General features: G+C 42.8%; 2 protein-coding genes across 5 annotated transcripts; one reads left to right on the top strand and one right to left on the bottom strand.

Moving 5' to 3' along the window:
- The first annotated feature begins 11,902 nt into the window (after nt 1-11,902).
- aqp11 (aquaporin 11) lies at nt 11,903-14,312 on the top strand. Its single transcript, XM_080530068.1, has 3 exons — nt 11,903-12,577; nt 12,850-12,966; nt 14,175-14,312. The coding sequence occupies exons 1-3, from the start codon at nt 11,980-11,982 to the stop codon at nt 14,276-14,278; spliced, it is 819 nt and encodes a 272-aa protein (XP_080386194.1). The 5' UTR covers nt 11,903-11,979; the 3' UTR covers nt 14,279-14,312.
- A 3,385-nt stretch (nt 14,313-17,697) lies between these two features.
- Nucleotides 17,698-23,661, bottom strand: LOC308156671 (methylosome subunit pICln-like). 4 transcript variants are annotated; one of them, XM_080530069.1, is made up of 7 exons: nt 23,439-23,661; nt 23,204-23,340; nt 22,480-22,578; nt 22,196-22,300; nt 21,924-22,106; nt 21,032-21,104; nt 17,698-17,794 (listed from the first exon to the last, which is right to left on the bottom strand). In XM_080530069.1, the coding sequence occupies exons 1-7, from the start codon at nt 23,555-23,557 to the stop codon at nt 17,791-17,793; spliced, it is 720 nt and encodes a 239-aa protein (XP_080386195.1). In that variant the 5' UTR covers nt 23,558-23,661; the 3' UTR covers nt 17,698-17,790. The 4 variants fall into 4 exon arrangements, with proteins under 4 accessions (XP_080386195.1, XP_080386197.1, XP_080386198.1 ...); XM_080530071.1 differs by having other exon boundaries at nt 21,930-22,106; XM_080530072.1 differs by lacking the exon at nt 17,698-17,794 and adding an exon at nt 20,060-20,447 and having other exon boundaries at nt 21,930-22,106.
- Nucleotides 23,662-23,957: the final 296 nt, after the last annotated feature.

Genomic DNA, 23,957 nt, shown 5'->3' with positions numbered 1-23,957 from the left:
CTACTATTCCAGTTGATGGAGTAGCTACTACTATAACTAGATTGTTTCCCCCCTGATTCTGTAATTAAAGAGTTGAATAAGTAGAATTTTAAAAAGTAGTAAAATATGATGGACAAGCCCTAAGCAGAAAATAGGCTGTACTTGCCCATGAGTACCTCATTGTACATACCTATTTGCAGAAGTACACATCCAGGATACTTGTGTTGCAAATAACGTTAGGAATCTAAGTTAGCTATCTTGCTAAAAAATAAGACGCTACACTAGATAAACTTGATCTGTTGCTTGTTTTTACATGCTTTGTAAGGTGTCCTTGAGTGCTTTGAAAGGCGCCCATAAATAAAATGCATTATCATTATCATTATTATTATTATTATTATAAAGCACATAGCGTTACCCAACGTTAGACAGATAGATATGCTAGTCAGTAAGCCAGACAGTCAATAGTTCTTTTCTTACCTTCGTAGTTGTGAATATACGATGTCGCATATAATTTGAAACCCTTGTCGAAATTGCTGGGATTGTTGTCCTGTTGCAAATCTTGTGAACGTCCGTTTGAGGGGCTCCTGTTAACCGCAGCTGTACAACAGCGCTGGACCGGAAACTAACTAAACTCTCACCTCCTGCGTCCGTGTCACCTGAGTCGCCACCTGATAGTGGTGTCTGGTTCAACTGTTCTGCGCAATCTCCAAATACAGCCAACTGTGTCCTCGTTGTGCGCAATGCCAGCAGAACCAAATAACCTGGAATTGGTCTCATGATTCATGGAGAATTGTGGATTATTATTGTCCTCAGATACTTCCAGAAAGGGAAAACATCTAATTGGTCTTTGCAGTGGATGATCATTGTATTTCTAATTTAGCCTAGATAACCCAATCCAACAAACACTCGTTCACATGCCTTGATTTTTTTATTTTTTATTAAGCTATTATTATTCATTAAATTATGACTGCAAGTAAAATGTGCAGTGCATCAAATGTTACAAAATAAATTGAAACAAAACGTCTATCTTAGACCAGGTCACGGTATAGCAGAATAAACAATAGGCCTATAGGTTATTGAAGCAGACCACCTTACTCTTTACATTTCTACACTCAAATGTCTTGCAATCAATTTTGCAAACAACGTTCATTGCTCACTCAATGCTTACTCACAAATATTACAATTTCATAGGGAAACACAAGTCAATTCCTTTTTTGGGGGAATTGAACAAGAAGATAAAAGCGTCATCATAACCATCTGCCTGAGAATGTGTTAGACATTAGGGCAAATCTGAATTATTTTGGAGGCTTTGCATTTGACTCAATAGGATATTATAAACTAATGGCTTTATCACAGAAATCGTCATTATTTCCAAGGGCCATATTGTATAAATTGTTATTATTAAAAAAAATAGCCATATTATCTTGGCTGTTCTCATCCGGCTTCAACTACTGTTAATGGCTGTTTATGGCTGTTGGTGTCATCGGTTTCTCCTTTTTTGACTTCGGTTGCTGTCACTGTGTGTCTTGGCCCTTAACCCAGAGTGTTGTGCATATTATTCTGGCCACTGAGCTGGTGTACATCCTTCAACAGGTCTGCAATCTGTTCCTACTGAGAAGAAGAAGAAGAAGAGATAACAATAATAAAACAGCTTATTCATTTGTTTTCCGTCAGGTCACGCTGCCAGAACATGGAGTATTGTATAGGCTTATTAATTTCACGACATGGCCGATCCTTTTGCATCTCTATCTTACCAGTGTGTTCATCCGGTCCGCTGCTGACACGGCGACGCTCAGCTTTCTCTCATCCTCCTCCCTCTCCTCCTCAATGACCCCCAGCCTAGACAGACACAGAGGGGAAGAGATCATTGTATGTTTGATCACATATCTTTTCATTCATTACCTACCGAATAAACTGCCTTTCTTGTAACTGTTAAAGTTGACTTTCATCACATTCACTTTCTATCACCTTTTCCCCCAAACTGTGGATGTTACATTACTATTATTATCATTATTATTATTATTATTATTATTACTATTATGATGATGAATATTATTATTGTTGTTGTTACTATTATTGTTATGATTATGATTATGATTATGATTATGATTATTATTATTATTATTATTATTACTTCTTTGCCTCACCTGAAGGTAGCGCTAGCGAGCTGCTCCTCACGGACCATCAGCATGTTCCTCAGGTCGTTGACCTCGGCCTGCAGCTGTGCACTCTGGTCCTGGCTCTGGACGATGAAGTCCTCCAGGCGTTTGGCCATCTCCAGCTCCCGCTCCGTCACCTGCTCCACCCCCAGACGCAGCTCTGACAACTCCTGGGCATGCTGGGAAAATGTGAAAGTTAGGTATTGTCGACTCAATTCAAAATAAGGCAATTGAATGGGGATTGGAAACTATACTGCACATAAACAGAGTTTGCACTTGTATGTGATAAAACATTTTTTTTTAAAGAAGCTATTTGGATCAAGCATTCCAGCAGCTTTGTTATACACATTGTTAATTCCTATCTGCTTTCAAATCAATGCTGTGACATTTCTTGTTTCATAGCTTTCATATTTTTTTCTTTTTCTGTGCCGTTCACTTTTTGTAAAGCGTCTTTTGGTCTTAGAAAAGCATTATATATGTTTGATATATTATTATTACTACTGATGAAGACTGTGTTTAATTGGGATAGTGAGTTGGACATGAGTTCAAATCCCACCTGGGAACACCACCACGAGTGTGCCCTTGAGTAAGGCATTTAGTCCTAAATTACTCCACGGAGACTGGAGACTGTCCTTGTAATCTCTAATTGTAAGTCTGCTAAATGGTAAAAATTAAAAAAAATGTGCCAGAGAATTAAGATGAGGCAGTGTTACTGGGGGATAGTTGTGTAGAGATGGACTCACCCTGTCCAGTAGGGTAATCTGTTCGTTTTCTGCCTTCATCTCGTACGGCTTGTTGTAAATGTCTTTAATCCAAGGTACTGATGGAGCAGGTGGATGCTTCACACCACGGACACTCTGATAGAAGGGGAGATAGGGGGCATGGTGTTTATGATAATCAATCAACTACTATGTTTTGGTTATGAACCGTTATCCATCATAAGGACTATACCTACCTCAATCTAGACCTAGACCTAGACCTAGACCTATACCTACCTCAATTATACCCAAATACCTGTATATGGTCAATATGATGGCATATGCAGCACTTTGTCAATTACAAAACATTTGGTCATGGGGTTGGTGTTGCCAACTTCTGACCACCCATTCCCCTTTGAGGCAGGGGTTCGATCTGCCAGATTGCACCTCACCAGTCTCCCTCCAATAAAGTCTAAGAAAGAGCCGAAGACCAACCCAACTAGCTTTACTAACGGACGTGAAGTCAAATAAGGTACGAAAAACTCACCGTCTGTGGTAATGAGATGTCAAGTGGAGGGTTGGCCCCCGTGTCTGTCTCCTGCCCTGTCTCCTGCCCTGTCTCCTGCCCTGTCTCCTCCTGATGCTCCATCGGGAGGTTCTCAGTGCTTGTTCTCCTCTCAAGCTGCTTGGGGTGTGCCGGTCGCCTGTGGGGGGTGCTCTGGGACCTCTCCACAGGCTTCCGCTTGTTCTCCCTCTGGCTCCTCCGCGCCCTGGTGCCCCTCTCATCCTTCCCCTGGCTGTGGCTGCTCCTGGGGTCCACAGGCAGCTGCTGGAGGGAGGTGTGGAGAGGGCTGTACTTGCCCAGGTCCTTAGGGGGCACGTAGGTTGGCTTGGATAGGTGGCCCGTGTTGCTGCGAGGAAGAGAGAGGGAGATGGAGTTGGGTCGAGTCAGGCTTATGTTACTGCTGTGTGTAGCTAAGTACAGAATGAGAATACACATATACGTGGAGTTTCGCTGTGACAAAAACTCATAAGAAAAGGTAGTGAAGGACGTGGAAGTCTCATTAGAAACGATGGAGGAAGTGGATAAAATGTAAAAATGTTGGGGCATGCCTATAGACGAAATAGAGAAAACTGTCGACCACACACACACACACACACACCCACAACAGCATTTTCTCACTTGCTAATTGTGATCCTCAGGGCATTGGGGCCCAGTGATTCTGTAATCTGGTTCAGGATGGAGGGCAGAGGGTGTAGTTGTTCTATGGTCTCCTGAGGAAGAGAGGAGATGTGCATGTTAGGCCTTGTCCAAACACAACTCCTAGTCCCTACTCTACTCCTTGCTTGTCCAAACACAACTTCTAGTCCCTACTCTACTCCTTGCTTGTCCAAATACAACTCGATTAGATCTGAAAGGATTGGGATAGGTATGACAAAGATGGTGAAAATTCCACAGCCTTATCAGAGGCAAAGTGGAGCTACTACAGCAGGGGAGGCTGGTGGAGGTAGAAATCGGAGGACAGGCTCATTGTAATGCACGGAACGGATTGAGGCTGTCCCCCGATTTCTACCTCCACCAGCCTCCAATTTCTACCTCCAACAGCCTCCAGTTTTCCCGGTGGGCCGGTCTGGTTTTGGGCCGGTCTGGGCCGGTGTTCAGTCGTGGTAGTACTTGCAAGCCGATACCGTTCTGGGCGGCTGGGCCGGTACCATTCTGGGCCGATGCCATATAAATAGGGTGACCAGATATCCCGCTTTGCGCGGCTACGGGGCCAGTGTCCATCGCGCCGCAACAAAGCGCCGCAACCAAGAGCCGACGTGTTCAGTTGCAGCAGAACGTCCAGAATCTATGGGATGTCTTCAGCCTATCAGGAAACAGCATTCATGTTCCCATGGCAACAGCCCCACGTGGATATAGGGAGCTGGCTGAATGTGCTAACCACCCGCTGACTCAAAGGGCTCGTAAAGTGAAACTGTGTCAACAATATCTAGTTTTCGTATTTTTTCAACACCAACTTGAAGTTTTTAAGTACCCACTGGATATAATAAACAACAGTTTAACGATCACTAAATACTGATAATGTTGCATTGGATTCACTGTTCTCCTTTTGCCGTAGGCTACTGAACATACTGGTAAGGGACCACTTTACTTGTAAACATACTTTTGTTTTAGGACGTGTTCAAAATCAAGGACTGTGTGTTCATCAGTTTATGTGTTTTTAGTTCATGTTCTCAGCATGTTGTGTGATGTTAAAAACGTATTTAGGCGTTCGTAGCGATGTACCACTGTTAGCCGCTAGCTGTTAACAGCGTTTGTTGCTGCAGCAGAGTGATTTTTCTCCCAGTCAGTCTCTGTCTGAGGTGCACCAACATTCAAATATTCGTGTCGTCTTCAAAAAAAAATCTGATTTCAATGTATGACACATCATTTCAAAGCTTACAATCTGAAGTTTCAGGCTATGTAAAACACTGAAAATTACTTGGGCAAATGGTTTATCCTTTGACCAGCTGGTATCACTGTCATTGTCTGAATGAGTGCAGAGTTAGCCTTGACAGCTATGTCAATCACATAGTCAATCATCTACAGGCCTAACACTGTCAGGCTACTTTTCTTTATTAATATACTAAATTGATACTGCACTTTGACTTCACTTTCTGCTCCATACAGATACTTTATTGTGAGGTTCACATTCAAATAACATATATTTGTTATATATTTGTTACGTTTTTATCTGCATAGTCTATTATTGGATGCTGCTGAATAAACCAAACAGAATAGGAAACAGAATGGAAATGCATATATATTTAAAAAATTGGATAGACATAGCTCTCAACTCGGCCAGGGGGGGCGGATGCTACCAGGGGCACCTAAAGTTCGGTCCGGGCCCACATTGTCCCACACAAACATATTCCTTGTCCCACATTTGGTTTGTTGGGACCTGGTCACCCTAGTGGTGTCCAGCAAGGGATTGCTGCTATCACAGTAGAAGGCACAGGTGAGCTGTTGTACCAGTGTGGGAACAATGAAGCAAACCCATGACATAGCATCCTGTAAATGTAGAGAAGACTGTAGAGAACAGTGAGTCCGCTATTACAGACTCAAATACCACGGTTGTAATTACATGATTTTAATATAGGCTACTGTAATCGGTTGTGAACTAAAGTGGGCCGGTCTGAGGCATGAAACTCCAGAGCTAAAAATGAGTCCCACTCCGACCCTGCATAGGGGGGATTAACACTAGAAAATGATATTGCTGTCAACCACATTTTTTTGTACTGCCTAGCATTTCCTTACCCTCTGAGCTAAGAAGTGATCTCTGGCCTCAATGACATGAGATGGCCTCATCTGAAACCTTCAAATAAAACAGAAAATCATTCTCTCTCACTATCTCTGACTATGGTGGATATACAGTACACATGCACTGTAATAGTAATTGTTTGTAATCTGTTAATGTAACATCTCTTCTGCTTATAGAAGTTACATTTTTATTAATGGGCATTGGCTGTAGATACAGTATGTAAAGCCATGATTTCTCACTTCTCTTACCTCTCATTGAGAAAATGGATCATCGGTGTGCTAGGCCAATTCTCTATGCCCCATCTTGTCCTATGGACCATGATGTCAGCAAACACCTGAGGGCTTAGGACAAACACCAAGGGGCTTCTTTCCTGAAATATAGAACTCAATGTCAACACTACAGAAAACTGCTTTTCTTTACAATGACATCCTCTGAGGTGGAGTGTTTCAGGAGAACAAAACATCTTCATGTGAGAGGAGAGAGAGGCTCTTTGCCCTTTTGACCAACTATCCTACCTGCTTGTTGCTGTAGAGCTGTACATGCTTGATGAGTTCATCATAAGGGTTGTTCTCCCCAGAGCCATCATGGATTAGCTGGACAAGATCACAAGACAATGTTACTTTGACAACAATTATCAGAGGTAAAGACATTATTTATTTTTGCTATCAGTAGTATGGCAACTGTTTTTAAATGTAATACATCTTGTATACATCTTGTCCTTTTTCCGTTGGTTTACATTTTTATGTTAAAGGTTAATAGAAATAATAATTAGTTAATAGAAAAAGCAAGCCTGTCTGAAGCATTGATAATGCCCCTGTGGCCATAACAAAGATTCTGTTAAATTGAATTAAGCAAGTAGCCAACACACCTTACTTCCTCTTGTATTTGAAATATGTGTCGCCATTTTCCAGAAATTAAATGTCAAATGAAAATGAGTAAACAGGTTGCAGTTGGCTATGTAGAAACTTCTTCAGTTTTCTTCGAGTTGTGAGTGGATTTCAGAACACATTTCTTTTTGTCATTCTAGTTATGATGTCAGAGTATTCTACATCTTACTAGCACTCGACACTCGGTCTCGGGCTTGTCATCTTTTTCCCCCCTCTCCCCTGATGAGATTCTCACACTTATCACATCAAAGCGGGCAACCACATGCCCTCTTGATCCCATCCCCTCCCCTCTTCTCCAATCCATTTCCACCGACATCCTTCCTTACCTTACCACCCTAATCAATTCCTCCCTATCCACAGGATCTGTCCCAGCGGCCTTCAAAATAGCCAGAGTCAAGCCCCTCCTCAAGAAACCTACCCTTGACCCTTCATCTGTCCACAATTACAGACCTGTATCCCTTCTCTCCTTCCCTTCCAAAACCCTTGAACGCGCGGCATCTAAACAACTGACTGACTATCTCCGGAAGATGGATCACTTAGACCCCCACCAATCCGGCTTCAAGGCTGGGCACTCCACTGAGACTGCACTCCTTGCTGTCACAGAAGCCCTCCACTCTGCCCAAGCTTCCTCCCTCTCCTCTGTTCTCATTCTCCTTGACCTGTCTGCTGCCTTCGACACAGTCAATCACCAGATCCTTCTCTCCATCCTCTCAGAACTGGGCATCTCTGGCACCGCACACTCCTGGTTTTCTTCCTACCTGACGGGCCGCTCCTACCAGGTGACCTGGAGAGAATCGCTGTCTTCTCCACGAACCCTCTCCACTGGGGTACCCCAGGGTTCTGTCCTAGGGCCCCTACTTTTCTCTCTCTACACCAAGTCTCTTGGCTCGGTAATCTCTTCACACGGGCTCTCCTACCACAGCTACGCAGACGACACTCAACTCTTTTTGTCCTTCCCCCCGTCTGATGTACACGTGGCAACCCGTATCTCTGCATGTCTCGCTGACATTTCAACTTGGATGGCTGACCACCATCTCAAGCTCAATCTTAACAAGACCGAGGTCCTCTTCATCCCCGGGAAAGCCCTCTCCAAGACTTCTCTATCACTGTGGAGAACTCTACTGTAACCCCCTCCCTGACAGCCAAGAATCTTGGAGTGATCCTGGATAACCGACTATCCTGTGCGGAGAACATTGCAGCAACGGCTCGCTCCTGCAGATTCTTCCTCTACAACATCAGAAGGATACGACCATTCCTTACCAGAGAGGCAGCGCAACTCTTGACCCAGGCACTGGTCATCTCCCGCCTGGATTACTGCAACGTACTCCTGGCTGGTCTCCCCGCCTACGCCATAAGACCTCTGCAGCTCATCCAGAACGCTGCTGCACGTTTGGTATTCAACCTCCCCAAATACTCTCATGTCACCCCTCTCCTTCGCACCCTGCACTGGCTCCCGGTAGCAGCTCGCATCCGATTCAAGACCCTGGTGCTTGCATATCAGGCAGCTAAAGGGACAGCCCCTGCCTACCTAAAGGAAATGGTAACCCCCCAAACTCCAGCCCGCTCACTCCGCTCCTCCACCTCGGCTGGCCGACTGGCCCCACCACCTCTGCACAGCAGTCGTGCTGCCCGATCACGTCTCTGAGGCACAAATATGTACATTTCTAGCCTGCAAACTGCGACACTTCAAATGAATGTGCAATAACACTATGTGCAATATGACAACCCTAGTCGTCTATCTGTACAGTATAGTATAGTGGATAGTGTACATAAAAGATAATAAAGATAACATCATACAATAGTACATTATAAATACTTAATTTCTTTGGAGAAATATTGTATTCATTGGCTTTTCAATGCATGTGTTGTGCATGTACATTTTGTATTGTGTGTAATTGCAAAGATGAAGGGTGTTGATTCAATAAATTGACATCTACCAAATCATATACATATTTATTTATTTATTATACATAACACAATACTTAATTTCTTTGGAAAAATATTTCATTGGCTTTTCAATACATGTGCATGTACAGGGTGTATTGTGTAATATGAGTGTAATAATTGCAATTGAGATTCAATAAATTGACATTGATCACTCAAATGATTTTATATTCTCAATAATGCACTAAATCAATAGGACATTACATCCATTGCATCAGGCTAAATGGTCTACCGCTCCAATTATATAAATATAAGAAACAAACAATGTCAAGTGTGAAGGAGTCATGGCTCAGTGGTTAAATATTCTATTCATCTTTCTTTCCATGATTATATCCAGATCCTACAACAATGTTTTGTAACACAGAGCTGAATGTTTATCTAACTTTTATTTGACCAGGTAAGACCCGAGCTGTAAACCTCTTTTGTGAGGGCGACCTTCAACAAAGATTCAGTCAAGAATTCATGGAGCCTTCAAGGTGATGTGGTGGAGGCACAGAGCATACTGGGTGTTTCTGATCCAACAGATGTGTTCTTGTTTTCTATTGGCTCTGCTCTCCACAGTAACAGACGTTCAGAGGTAATAGCTGTGGTGTCCATGGTGACATAATACTCCATGGGGTAGAGGTCCTGTTTTTTCAGAGCATGTCTGGGACCAACTGATGCTCACAGTTCAGCCTGATAGAGAGTGACAGGGGGAAAGATACACTCATCTCCAATGCCCCTCTCTGATGTATTTACATTTTATTAGTTAAGCTGTAATCGGTGATGCACCTCTGAAAGTCAGGAATCATTCGTGAGGATATATAAGAATAATATAATATAATATAAGAATATATTCAAATAAAGTGCTTAGAGGGAACCAGTATTTCACAAACATTATGTCATTCATAAGAGCTTCATATAGTGTCACAATATACATACAGAATATCAAGAAATGACTTCCAACAATTATTGATCAGGTTAGGCCAGTTGGTGGGCTGTTTAATAGTAGGCTGTCTAAGTTGGTGTCATGACAACTCACTAACTGAGTGGTTCAAGTAACTGCCTGCTAATCCAACCAGGGTCACATGAAACATTATGGACTATCAATAACGCAACTGTTGTTACACAACCAATAACAATCCTAGCCTTTATTATTGGGCATTGACCAAATACTTGGGAGTGAATAACGTATTGGAATACGTTTATGTGACGCCTTGTTTACCATGAGTAAGCAGAGAGGTTATACAGCAGCACTGCATATTTCAAACTGGAGGGGTCACCCTTGTTCAAGCAACACATCGCACCCAGACATTATGGTACTGTGCAATGCACTTAGTTCCATGGAAATTACAGGGAACTACCGTATGTGTGAAAGAGGCTTAACACTTTCTGGTCATTCATTCATTCAGAATGTCCTTTATCATTTATAATGTTACCTGTTGTTTACTGCCATTACTCATATATTAACCGCTGCTCATTTTTTGAGCCTTGATTGGCTACGAGTAGTTGACAGAGTGCAGCAGCTTGCACTGGGCCTGGTCTTCAAGATACGCTACACCACAAAGACACCCAAGTACCTGTCAACATACTTCCAAAAAGTGAACAACGTCCACACATACAATACCAGAGGAAGCTCCACGAACCACGTTCAACCGCGTTGCACCACAAACAAGGGGTTAAACTCGTTTGCAAACTATGCAGTAAAAATGTGGAACGCCCTTCCTATAATCTTAAAGGAGTGCAAAACACTGCCCACCTTCAAAACCACTCTCAAAAAACATTTACAGGAGGCTGCAATCCGTAACTGGACCCTCTGAATCAAAAATCAGATTAAAAGACCCGAACTACCCACTGTACATACTTTGTGTTTTGTCCCCCGCCCCCACTTGTGGTGTATGTCCCCACCTGTCCTACCCGCTGTACATACCTAATGTTTTGTTATATTGTTCTTCCCATGATGGATGTATGTTTATCTTGTAGATAGTACTAGTTATTTGTCTGTATTATCTTGTAGATAGTACTAGTTTTTTTTGTCTGTCTTACATGTAACGATGAATTGAGAATCAAGGACCCCAATTGAAATAAGCCAGTGGCTTTCTTGGGTTTTTATCCTGTTAGTTGACCTTGTATGTAATATGTACTTTCATGTACCTACTCCTGCAAATCTTCTAATAAAGTTTTCAATCAATCAATCAAACGAGTACTCACTTTTGTTGCCAGCTGTTTAGACATTAACAGCTGTGTACTGAGTAATTTTCAATGGACAATAAATCTATACTGTTATTCAAGCAGCACACTGACTACTTTAAGTTATATCAAAGTTTCATTAAGATAGTGTTATCCCCTGAAAGGATATGACAGAATATTTGCAAAAATCTAAAGGGTGTACTCACTTTTGAGATATACTGTATAATAGGCTATATGTGAGACACTTTGTTCTACCAAAAGGTTCCGGTAAGGTGCATAGGCTTTCACAACATGAAATGCAATCTGAGTTCTCATTCGGCTTTGTTAGTATTTTTATTTTCAGCAGCAGGAGGAAAACCCTGAGGAAAAATAAGCCAAGGCACCACTCCAGTAGCTCTTTTGGTGTTTAATCTGTCTGTCACAATCCTCATCTCCTCTGCTCTCTCCTCCTCTCTCCTATCCTGGTCATAACAAGGATAATGTGTGTGATTCAACAATGCAAGACAGTCCAAATAATGTTTCATGCCATGTGGAAACATCTGACAGAATCCTGAATACACACGTGATCCACTCTACAACTGTGATCAAATGTAACGGAATTTTGACTGCATATTGCGCCCTCTGCTGTTCTTCCGGGCACAATGATGTTAAGAGAGTCAACATTGCAACATTACAGCAACTTCCGTGGGCGGTCAGTCGTACCTAATCACGCCGGTCCCTGCGGCGGAGACCTCGGTGGACTTTGTCGCATGCTGTCAGAAATTACGTCGTGGGAAGGAGCACTTCAAAAATCTACAAACGAAGACAGACAGCAACAGTACTTGACCCATCCTCAGGGAGAATGGCAGACTTGGTGATTTCAGTAGCGCTAGTGGGGGCGATAGTGCTTCTCAGCGAGGCGACGCGCAGGACGACCGCGCGACTCTTCTCCGGGAGGGGTTATTATGGGATGTACCTGGCAGAAACGGTTTCCACGTTCCAACTCTGTGCGTGCACGCACGAACTCAAACTCCTGGGCGAAGTGGGCCGAATTGAACCGCACATAGGCTTGACACTAACTTATGTCATCACGGTGATCCACATACTAACGTTCCACGGGGCTTTCTGTAACCCAACCGGTGTTCTCGAGCACATTTACCGTAAAGATATTGCCTGGAAAGGTGCTGCTGGGTTGATAGCCTGTCAGTTCATAGGTGCTACGGTCGCCCAGTTCCTTGCACCATACATCTGGTCGCTGGGTCTTTCCGACCTCCACCTCAGACACCAGAGGTTCGGATTTAAATGTTTCAACCCCATCAATGGTACCCTGGTGGAGGCCGCGGCGGTGGAGTTGGCTTGTGCATTTGCACTCCAAGCTGCAGTCCTGCACATTTATAAAGTAGCCGAGGCACTCAGAGCACCTGCCGTCGCTGCTGTCATCACATTTCTGGTCTACGCAGGTTTGTCAAATTGATAACCAATAATTAATAATTGCTGCAATATTATGCAGTCGGTCTCCTCCAACCGGTACATACTTTCTTAAACTATTATTATGAAACTTACCAGATTTAGTTAGTTTTAAATTATGTCATTCTTGAATTTGAATTTAAATGTACATTTAAAATCAGTTGCTAAAGACCTGGTGGTTGAAGAGATATGTTTGTAGTTGAGAGTGTGTGAGAGTACATGAGACCTTATCCTTTACTCCCTGATTTTGTTGTCTCCATCTCAGGTGGTAGTGTGTCAGGTGCTGTTTTCAACCCAGTCTTGGCCTTCTCCATTCAGTTCCCCTGCAGTGGACATACTTTCCTGGAGTACTGCTTTGTTTACTGGCTGGGCCCAGCTTCAGGTAAAGACTGTTATGTATTCCTGGCCAGAGTGCAAATTATACAATGACAATCAGAAGGTCAACTTCCTCCAGGGCTTAAAGGGAACAGTACAGTGCCAGCGTGTGCTTCCGTGAACTCAAGTCTTACAATCCTTACAGTATCATACTAGTTTAATGTAATGTCCGCAGTCTGTAGATGATGATAAATCAAATCCATTACACCAGCTCATGGGGCACGTACCACACAACAACTTTTGTAATCTCATATCTCGACAGAGCCTTCAGTGTGGCAGCGCCCACCCTCTGGAACTCTCTCCCCACAGTGATCCGCAATGCCCCTACCCTGGCCACCTTCAAATCAACCCTCAAAACCTACCTGTTCACCTTTGGCCCCTAGTTAGTTAGTTAGTTGGTGTTAATTTACTGTGTTTACTGTGTTTACTGTTTACTCAAGGCTCTCTGTTTGTCTGTCTGACTGTCTTTCTGTCAATATGTAAAGCGTCTGTAATGATGGTTTCCTGATGATTGATTGATGGGTGGTGGCCGAGATCGTTGGTACCCAAAAGTAATTAGAGATTGGCTCAAAGTAGACAATTAAGATACAAGTTTATTACGACGTCGGTTGTGCTCAGTCACAGGGAGACAGAACGCACACAGTATGTATTCTAGACAGTACCACTTATAGGCGATAGTTGATGACCAAGCAAACAGCTGTCCATCACAAATCACAACACTCATTGACAAGGCCCCATTGAGTCTACCTTGACCCGGAAGGGTCCTCCCCTACTTTCTAACTCCGCTCCATAAGAAGATGACCTATTGACCCATGTTCTATACTGGTCACTGGCCAAGTTACATACTGCAAGGTAGAGAATGGCAGAGAATGAGACAGAGAGGGTGAACCAGTGTTTGGCTGAGTGTCAACAGTTTAGATGTCACAGCTTGATTAAGATTGAAGTTTACAGAGTATTTAAATTTATACTGAAAAACACATCCTATCAGCATCCTTGGGTCTCTTGAAATACGCTATATAAATCTCAGCCGTTATTATTAGTATTATTATTACAAAGTGCCTGAATTTAGGAAAGTAACGTTAGCTATTTGGACTGCAGTCAATCAACACAGTTGCTAACTGGATGTTGACTGAACAAGAGTTTCCTGTGTCAAAATAAAATGTCTGTTTTAAATGTTATTCACCACTGAAAAACAATATATCTCTCTATTCACAGGCATGGCAAGCTGCATCCTGCTCTTCGAGAAACTCGTCCCATCCCTCTCTGGGAAAGCCACCATGGGGCTGGACTTCCCTGTAGTACAGAAAAAGATGCAGTAACACAAACAGAAAATTGCCTGAGACATTGTCAGTGGCCAAAGCCCTCATGGTGTGTGCTATGGAGCTAGCTCTGATCTTTGACCCTCAGGGTTAGGGTTCATCACCTTAGCCTAACTAGTTCTAAGGAGTCACACACCAGAAGCCTTGACTTAAATTATTTTACTCACCAAAATTAAAACATGAACCAAACATGCTACTAGTCCATACAACTGACACAACACTAATAGGGGTAAGGTTTTAAGTCGTGATAAGTCATGTCACATCTACACTGTGACATGATACTGATACAGTCATGGCCAAAAACATTGGAACAACACAAAAAAGCTGAGAAAAAAGGACATCTGATATGATTCCACACAGAACTCCAAAAGTGGACTGGACAAAATGATTGGCACCTTTTCAAAATTATAAGAAATAATTGGATTTCAAGAATGTAATACTCCTTTAATTTGTATTTAAACTCACCTGTGGCAAGTCACAGGTTCTGGCAATACAGAAACCACACCTGCAACCAGTTAAAATGGAGAAAAGTTGATTGAACCTTTGCGTTGCGTGTCTGTGTGTACTAGGGCTGCACGATTAATCGATTTTAAATCGAAATCGCGATTTGAAATGATGCGATTAGCTAATCGCAAAGCCTGCGATTTGCCTGCGTTTTTTTTTTTTTTTTTTTTGCTATTTAGCAGATGCTTTTAATCCAAAGCGATTTACAATTACGAATTACAGGGACATTCCCCCTGGAGTAACTGAGGGCTAAGTGCCTTACTCAAGGGCACACTAGTAGTGGTGTGGTTTCAGGCGGGATTTGAACTCACACAACCTTCCGATCACAAGTCCAACTCACTAGACCACCACTACCCGTATGGGATACGTCATACAGCGCGTCGGATTCAACGTCAATGAACGTCAACGTCAATGAACGTCAACAATGAACGTCAACAATGAACGTCAACGTCAATGAACGTCAACGTCAATGAACGCACACCAACAACATCGCATCGTATTTTTTGAAAGTACCTGCCCTTTTCCAAACAGCTTCCAATTAAGCTTTCCTAGATGGTTGTGTGAAACAAACCACCTGAGTCAGTTAGTAATGCTCCATCACATGTTTTAATCTGAAGCTTGATTTTAAAGCAACCCAACTTTAAAGCAACCCAATGTAAGTTTAGTTCTTTCACTCGTAGCTCGGGCTGTGGGGGTGCTAGAGGAGGGAGCCTCTAAGTCCCCTGAAGACGTACAAATAAACTGCACGTTGATATGACCTTCCTAGCCGGAGATATGGCCACACTTTACAAAAACTTCCTTTTTGCTATTTAAAAAAAAAAAAAACGCAAATTAATCGCAATCGCGATATCTGTCCAAATAATCGCAATTCGATTTTTTCCCCAAATCGTGCAGCCCTAGTGTGTACCACACTGAGTATGGAGAAAAGAAAAAAGAGCAAAGAATTTGAGAATCAAAATTGTGGAAAAGCATGGACAATTTCAAGGCTCAAGTCCATCTCCAGAGATCTTAATGTTCCTGTGTCCACTGTGCACAATGTCATCAAGAAGTTTACACCCATGGCACAGTTGCTAACCTCCCTGGACGTGGACGGAAGAGGAAACAATTATGAAAGATTGCAACAAAGGATTGTTCGAATGGTGGATAAAAAACCTAGATCAACTTCCAAACAACTTCTAGCTGACCTCCAGACACAGGGTACAACAGTGTCAGCTCTCACTGAGAGCTCACGTGAAATGGGACTCTATGGTAGGAGACCCAGGAGGACCCCACTGCTGGCACAGAGACATAAAAAAGCCAGACTGGAATTGGCCAACAACACAATCATTCTGGGAGAACGTCCTGTGGACAGATGAGACCAAAATAGAGCCTTTTGGTAAAGCACATCATTCTACTGTTTACAGAAAACTAAATGAGGCCTTCAAAGAAAATAACATGGTCCCTACAGTCAAACATGGTGGAGGTTCACAGATGTTTTGGGGTTGCTTTGCTGCTTCTGGCACCGGATGTCTTGACTGTGTGCATGGCATCATGAAATCTGAAGACTACCAAAGAATTTTGGTGTGCAATGTAGAGCCCAGTATCAGAAAGCTGGGTCTCCGTCAAAGATCATGGGTCTTCCAGCCGGACAAGGACCGAAAGCACACTTCGAAAAGCACCCAGAAGTGCTTTAAGACGAAGCGTTGGAGAGTTCTGAATGAGTCCAGATCTAAATCGCATAGAACACCTGTGGCGCAATCTCAAAACAGTAGTTGGGAGAATGTGAGACCTGGAGAGCAGTTGGCAAAAGAAGAGTGGTCCAGAATTCCAGTAGAGAGGTGTAAGAAACTCATTCATGGTTACATGAAGCAATTGATTTCAGTTATTTTTTCCAAAGGGTGTGCTACCAAATATTAAAACCAAAACATTTTCCAATCCATTTTTGGAGTTCTGTGTGGAATCATCATGGGCTTTTTTCTCTGCTTTTTTGTGTCGTTCCAATGCAAACAAAATAAGTAAACATGTGAATACCAAAGCTTTTGTAATTGCAACACTTTTCTGGAAGAAGTGATGCATTATCTGACAGAAGTGCCAATATTGTTAGCCATGATTGTATCTTGTGAAAACACTCATTGTGTCAAACCTCAGACAATGAGGGACACTATTGTCCTCATATGCCTACATACACTTCAGTATTGGAGCAGGATTGACATACTACAGTATGCCTTGACTGAATGAGCCGAGATTCCTGGTCTGAAACTTGAGCCGGTTCCCTGGAACACTACTATAAGCTACAGCATACTCAAGATGGCTAGACTGAGCCAACTGGAAATTAACACTAATAACCTATTGTCACTAGTCATAGTGAATGCAGAGATAAATTGAAGTACAAAGTCAAAAGAATTCCTCCTTCCTTCCTTGATGAAGTCAAACTTGAACCAAGAAATGTGTAGCACCTAGAATGCTTGATATGACAGTTGTGCAGCAACCATATCATGAAAAACCGTATTCTCTGTATTGATATTGGTTTTCAATAGTGCTTGAACTGTCCCACTTTAGTTGCCAAAGGTGAACCTCAGAGGGTCTCTATCACATTGCTTATTGCCAGTTTGTTTGAAGAACACCTTGTGTATGATGAGGAGATTGAGAGAAAAGTTCCTGCTTGGCTCTAGTCTGCACATGTTTTAGTGTCTTGCCCTTTAGTTTTCACCTGAATTCCACAATAATGTACCTCGTTAGGCCAAAGAGTATTTTATTAAATTATTATTTTATCTGGTTAACTCTGGTTGCAGATGAAGAATTGCCTTATTAAGGCAGTAGAAACTGTCATATAAAATTACTCCTGACCTTTAGTTGTGTGTGTTTTGTTTTCCGAGTACACAAGATGCATGTTGCGTCTGAATTCCTGAGCCTCATTTGGCTGGAATGTTGAAGGACACACTGGGGCCCTGGTCATGGATCCTGTTCTGTTTAGTCTTATCTGTTGCCAATGAATGTGGAAGTGGAGATGATCCATCCGGGCCATTGTTTTACCTGAACAAAAGTACATGTTTTAACCAATGAGAAAGTAAGTCTTTGTTGGAAAATGTGAAAATAAACATAAGCATTCCAAGCATCCCATGTCAGAGTTATTCATTGCACAAACATTGTCGAAAGTGAAATATCCAATGTAAAAAAAACAACAGTTGTACAGAATAATGCAACATGATGTGGATTATGTGTGCATGTAAAAAGGAAATGGCTCTAAAACATCTACTGAGCTGATGATTCAACTATGATTGGACTGGGTGTATCACCCATGACAGATTGCAGTGCCTTGTCAGCCTGTAATCTGTGTTCCTCTGGGAGAGGAGTGGGTGGAGTGCCCAGTGCCATTCGTTTTAAGAGATACAATCTCCCTAATTTACTGTTACGAACTAAATAAACTCCCTCTCAGTAGATAAAGAGAAACCTTTACTGAAACTGCTGCAAACTCTTAATCCTGGTTAAGAGTTGTAAATCAGATTTTGTTTTGTGGCTTAGTACTGCAGTTTTAATTTCAGAATATTCCTTATACAGTATATACCCAGTGCCCTGCGTAATGGGACAGCGAAGATCCCAACATTTGGATTTTAATTCTTATGAGGTTCAAGTAGAGATTCTCAGCTTTTATTTATTTGTTTTATTTGATTGTATTTTATTTATTTATTTTGTGTACATATGGGACTTGAAAGTGATGGGACAGATCAAATGTCCAAATAGCTCACGTTTAGTATTTGGTTGACAATCTTTTGCATGCAATAACTGCCTGAAGTCTGGGACCCATTGACCCCACCAGATGCTGGGCATCTTCTCTAGTGATTCTCTGCCAGGCCTGTACTGCATCTTCAGTTGTTTGTTCTGAGGACGTTTGCCTTAAGTCTCCTCTTCTGCAAACAAAATGCATGTTCAATAGGATTTCATTCTGGAGATTGATTTGGCCTGTCAACAACTTTCCACTTTTTGGCCCTAAAATCCATAGTTGCTATGGGAGTATGTTTTGGATCATTGTCCTGCTGTATGATGAAGCGAATGCGTTTGGAGGCATTTGGTCGTACTTGGGCTGACAAAACGTTTCTGTACACTTCGGAATTCATCCTACTGCTGCCATTAGCAATTACATCATCTGTGAAGTAAGTGAGCCAGTTCCAGTGGAAGCCATACATGCCTTAGCCATAACACCCCCTCCACTATATTTCACAGAGATGGTATGCTGTGGATATTGGACAGATCCTTTTTTTGTCACACTTTACTCCTGCCATCACTCTGGTACATGTTCATCTTTGTCTCATCTGTCCACAAGACATTGAACCATCATGTTTTGCTCCTAATTAATGATCTGCACCTTGCAGTGTAGCCTCTGTCGTTCTGCTGAAGTCTTTGGTGGATGGTAGTCTCTGACACATTCACACCTCCCACCTGGAGTGTTGCTGATCTTTGGACAGTTGTTTTGGGGTTTTTGTAATCATGGTGAACATTCTTCGTCATCCACTGTATAAGTTTCCCTTGGTCTACCAGACCGTTTGCGATTTCTGAGCTCAATAGTGCTTTCTTTCATTTTAATGACGTTACAAACTGTTGATTTTGGTAGGTTTAAGGTTTGGCTAACTTTATGATATTTCAGCCTCATAATGGCTTTCCTGACTTTCATTGGTGTCTCTTTGGTCCTCATGTTGACAGACACTAGATATTGAAAGCTTATGATGCGCAAATAATGTGACGGGAACTATGCATAAAACGTTTACACACACACCATCTAATAATCTCATAGTAATAGTTTGACTTCAAATCCAAAACATTCAGTGGAGAGCAGGGTATATATACATATTATTTTTTTCAAATGCAAATTCAGCAAAGCTTAAAATGCACACAGGGTCCTGAAAGACTTCTGCTTCCCTGCTAATGGAAGAGGAATGATCAAAAGAACGGGGGACTAGGGGTGTTTTGGCTCTGAGCTGTCACTGTATATCAGCACAAATCCTCTTCCTCCACTGAATCACTTCTCTGTGTGCCAGTAGTGCCAGACCCCCTGCCACACACACACAAAGCTGCCTCTTTCTTACAACATTGCGGGGGGGCAGAATGACTGGGCACCCACCCAGCCGGAAGAGAACCAGTGCCTGCAGAGAACTCACAATGCCACTTGCAATCCATGCCAAAAACAGTTATGCATATTCATTGTTTTGGCCCTAAAGCTGGTCTGTGACAGACCCTGAACATGCCAGATAGAAGTTCTTGCCCTGTAATTGATTCACAACAGCAAACACAATTTTGCTAGATAAAAAAACAACTTTTTATTTTTCAGTATGACAATAAACAAAGCCAAAAAAGTTAATACATCTTTCTGCTGGTCCTTCAGTAACAAATGAGAACACCAAACAGACAAATAAAGTTAACAATAGTTATTTTTTCATTAGTCTTCCAGAGGCCTATGTATGATGTCATAGGTCAGTAGAGATTAGCTGGTGAGCATTTGGTAGAGGCTTGGCCGTACACATCCAGAGGGCCCGGACAGAACCTAGGCTAGACCGGCATCAGTTACACAATCCGACCTTTACGCAACTCTCCTCACCCCTCCCCTCCGCTCACTTCCATCACCACCCCAGGCCCCAGCTCCGATTTTCCAAAGTGCCCAAGTCGGGTGCAAACAAGAGGCTCTCTGTTCCCTCTGCAACACAAGGTCAGATTTCACTGGGCAGATAACAAGCTGGACCTGAGAGCATGGTGACATCATTGACTAGCTCAGCATTACCTCAAAAGAGCTGTGCAATAATTGGCTGCTTTAACAATTCATAGGTGTTCCCTTGGCAGAGGAGCATGTGAAGTAATAATTAATCATTCTGGGTAGAGCCTGGATGAACTTTATCATCCCAGGGCCCAGTACAGTATTTCTGTACTGTATCAGATTGATCCAGATCGTTTGTCTCTATCCAGGATCAGGTCGAGTTGGCTGATTTCCCCTCTAACTCAAAATCAGCCAGATAGATCTGATCCTGGATAGCAAAAAAGAATATGGATCAATCTGATCCAGATCTTAAATGTTTTGAAATACTGACTGCAGTGTGTCAGTGCAACCAATTAAGTCAGAATATATGCCAACTATCAATCTTTGTTACAGTAAAAGGCTAATTCAAGTACTGTTCATGATCCATTTATAATTCTAAACAAAAGTACAGGATTACTTACAAATGAAGTTATAGAATTGAATCCCCCCCCCCCATATCACCCCCATTCCAATAGTAAAATTCTTACCAATGATCAACATCAGCATCCTCAAACTGCCCCGAGACCCCAACCACAACAGGCTTTGCTTCTGCCCTCTCACCTGGAGGTGGAAAGGGAGGAGGGTTGGAGTCAGAGCATGGCCAGTTGACTAAAACAACTAGGTTGAACTCAAGAGTAAGGCTATCTGCACACTTGAGATATTTCAGGAACAGAATGAATAACAACAATATATGTGAAGAACAACTCCATGCAACACCTCTCGTTTAGCTAGATGTGTACTCTAACGGAGGTTAATGTTAGCTTTAAGAATCAAGTGGTGATTTCGCAAGACATTGTTTTCCTTTCCAAGGTTGGTCACAGGCAAATACACAACAGTATCACTTGCACTCGGCAGCATTCACCTATAGATAGGGACACACTGTAAGGAAATCTCAGCCATGATCCATCTATCGCCGCAGTCACACGAGATCATAAACCTATATGTTACAGGACATCCACTATAGCATATACCCACTACACCCACCCCTGCCCAAAATGGAATGGAATCTAGGGAGGGGGCAACACTGGCACATAGGTGTCAACATTTCTGACAATGATCTGTGGCCACATGGTTGCGAGTTCTATGTCTGCTTCACTTGAGCCGTCTACTTCACTTGAGCCATCTGCTGGTGGTGTGCCACTCAATCTGACACACAGCTGACCTACTCAGAGCACACTGGGATTATCTCCCTCCAGTAACAAGATTTGTAATTATCAAGCTTACCACTCGCAGGCAAGACCACGCTTGCCAAACACACCCTTCTCCACCTCCACAGCCCTCTCACAATGCGTCACCACAATGATGTCCACGCCTGGAACGTATTGTTAACTAGTAAAGTGCATGATGGTCTATATACTCCAAAGCTTTTCATGCGTGTACCTGTACCATTGCATCCTGTGGGGGGTTCCGTAGCCCTGACCCTGACCGTGTTCTGATGTTGCAGGGACGCAGACACCGCCAGCATGCCTTCCAGTCTCTCCAGGGTGGCTTGGCCCTCCAGGGTCAGTTGGGACAGCCCCTCCTCAAAGGAGTAAAATGTGGGCAGGTCTATCTGACCCTGTTCTGTGGAGCCGGGGTTAAGTAACATTGAGGATGATGAGCGTGGACCGAATGTCAAGAGAACGTAAAGGGAGGGTGGTGTGCAAACTCACCAGCCTCCTCAACGTCGTACTCGTCCCCTTCAAAGTCAGAATCAGAGTCGTCCGGGTCAGGGTGCAGCGCCTGGCACTCAGACATGGCTGAGAACATGGACTCCACTGGGGGTGGAACGAACACACACACACACACAGACACTTAAGGGAGGTCTGGTAAAGTGTTTGTCTGAGCAACTGATAAGGATTTCTTAAAATGTTCAAATGTACTTTTTTCAGGACCTAAACATTGTTCAGACTCAGATCTTGTAATGGAAGTACAGGTCATGTTTGAAACCACTCACAGGAAGCCTTGTCACTGGGCACGAAGCGGATCTCTGTCACAGGACTTATGGAATCCTCATCGCTACCCTCTTCATCCTCTTCCTCCACATCATTGTTATCTGACACACACACACACACAAAACAAAAGTAAAAGAGTAGCCTACCACAACCAGGAACCCAGAATTCGTTTTCCATATATAGCCTAATAATCCTGTGTTACACTATGCGTGTAAGTGTGAAGCTATGCAACTCGTATGGAACTAACATGTCTATACCTATCAAACATAAGCTGCTAGGTCAAAGCATGAAGCAAAAACTTTTGTTTAGTGTCTGCAGCAACTCATCCCGAGCGGTTGCGTAAACAATTGTCCAGAGCATCGGAAGTCCTAATCCACGCTACCGTGACTGGCAGCGCGCCCATCCGCATTACGACAATGCGCCTCTCGCCGGTAAAAAGGGCCATTCAGCAGCGAATGAGGATGTGGACAAAACACCACAATTGTGGGTTAGCCTACTTTATGGATAGACCTACATTTATTTTGGGCTTTGGATACCCGAGCAGAAAACACTTCCTTGCCTTTGACACACTACAATCAACTTTCTTTCTTTTTTTAATGTTTCTTTACATTCGCTTCAACATGTTTTAGTTTAGTTTTGTTGTTGTTTTAGAATATGTTCCCATGTTTTCAATAACTATTCGAAAAATAATACTTACAGACAGTATCTCTATGTGTGAAAACTGACCTTTGAGTTTGGGGTTGATCATTACGTACAGGTGCTCTTTCGGATACGTCGCGAGGTCGCGTGAGATGGCGTGCAGGCTGATTGACGGATACTCGAGGGAAAATCCCATTCCAGATCCATCGAACCACAATACACGTCTGGTGGAAGAGTGTGACAGTGTCAATTAATATAGCCTATTTTACGCACCTGAGAAAACACACACTCTCCAGGTATAAAACTGCACAAAAAAACTCACGTTTCTGCAACGTAAAGAGTTCCTTGTCCAAGTCCTTGGCCGTTCCAAACAGCGGTAATTTCAGTTTGTTCATGGCGTATGCCTTCGCTTGGAGGAGATACATTTGTCAGCAACACCATCGCCCAGGTTCCTGATCAACCCGAAGGTTGAAATTGCCTTTGATGTAGTGTAGACTGTTTCACTCTAGCAGTCAGACTGCTGTTACCTCCCCTGACTTGTACCACGTTGCTCCTCTTAACAGATTGTGGATTTGGTGGAGGGGCGGAGTAACGTTTTATCTCCTCTGAGTATTGTAATTCATATTGCAGAGATCACGTCCCTTCAGAAAGCCGGCAATTCGACACATTTAATTGTATTTTTGTCCAAGAAACTGAAAACATGAGGACCACGTCAGGTTTACAACCATTTTATTATGACAAATGTACAAGATCGGATTCATATGAAAGAAATTACAGTAAAGTTAACAAAAAGTGTTAAAGAGGGACAGACAAACACAGAGGACCAATCTATGAGCGTTAT

This window comes from Nansenia antarctica, assembly GCF_963989245.1.
Source record: "Nansenia antarctica genome assembly, chromosome: 4".
Classification (NCBI taxonomy): domain Eukaryota; kingdom Metazoa; phylum Chordata; class Actinopteri; order Argentiniformes; family Microstomatidae; genus Nansenia; species Nansenia antarctica.
Note: the sequence above shows the minus strand (reverse complement) of the source record. Positions and strands in the feature narration are given on the sequence as shown.

Excerpts from the sequence above, each read along its gene's own strand:
- aqp11 (XM_080530068.1), top strand. The coding sequence starts at position 11,980 with ATGGCAGACTTGGTGATTTCAGTAGCGCTAGTGGGGGCGATAGTGCTT. Across the intron at positions 12,578-12,849 it reads CACATTTCTGGTCTACGCAG|GTGGTAGTGTGTCAGGTGCT; the intron begins GTTTGTCAAATT and ends TCTCCATCTCAG. Across the intron at positions 12,967-14,174 it reads CTGGCTGGGCCCAGCTTCAG|GCATGGCAAGCTGCATCCTG; the intron begins GTAAAGACTGTT and ends CTCTATTCACAG.
- LOC308156671 (XM_080530069.1), bottom strand. The coding sequence starts at position 23,557 with ATGGTGTTGCTGACAAATGTATCTCCTCCAAGCGAAGGCATACGCCAT. Across the intron at positions 23,341-23,438 it reads ACTCTTTACGTTGCAGAAAC|ACGTGTATTGTGGTTCGATG; the intron begins GTGAGTTTTTTT and ends CTCTTCCACCAG. Across the intron at positions 22,301-22,479 it reads GCCCAGTGACAAGGCTTCCT|TGGAGTCCATGTTCTCAGCC; the intron begins GTGAGTGGTTTC and ends TTCCACCCCCAG.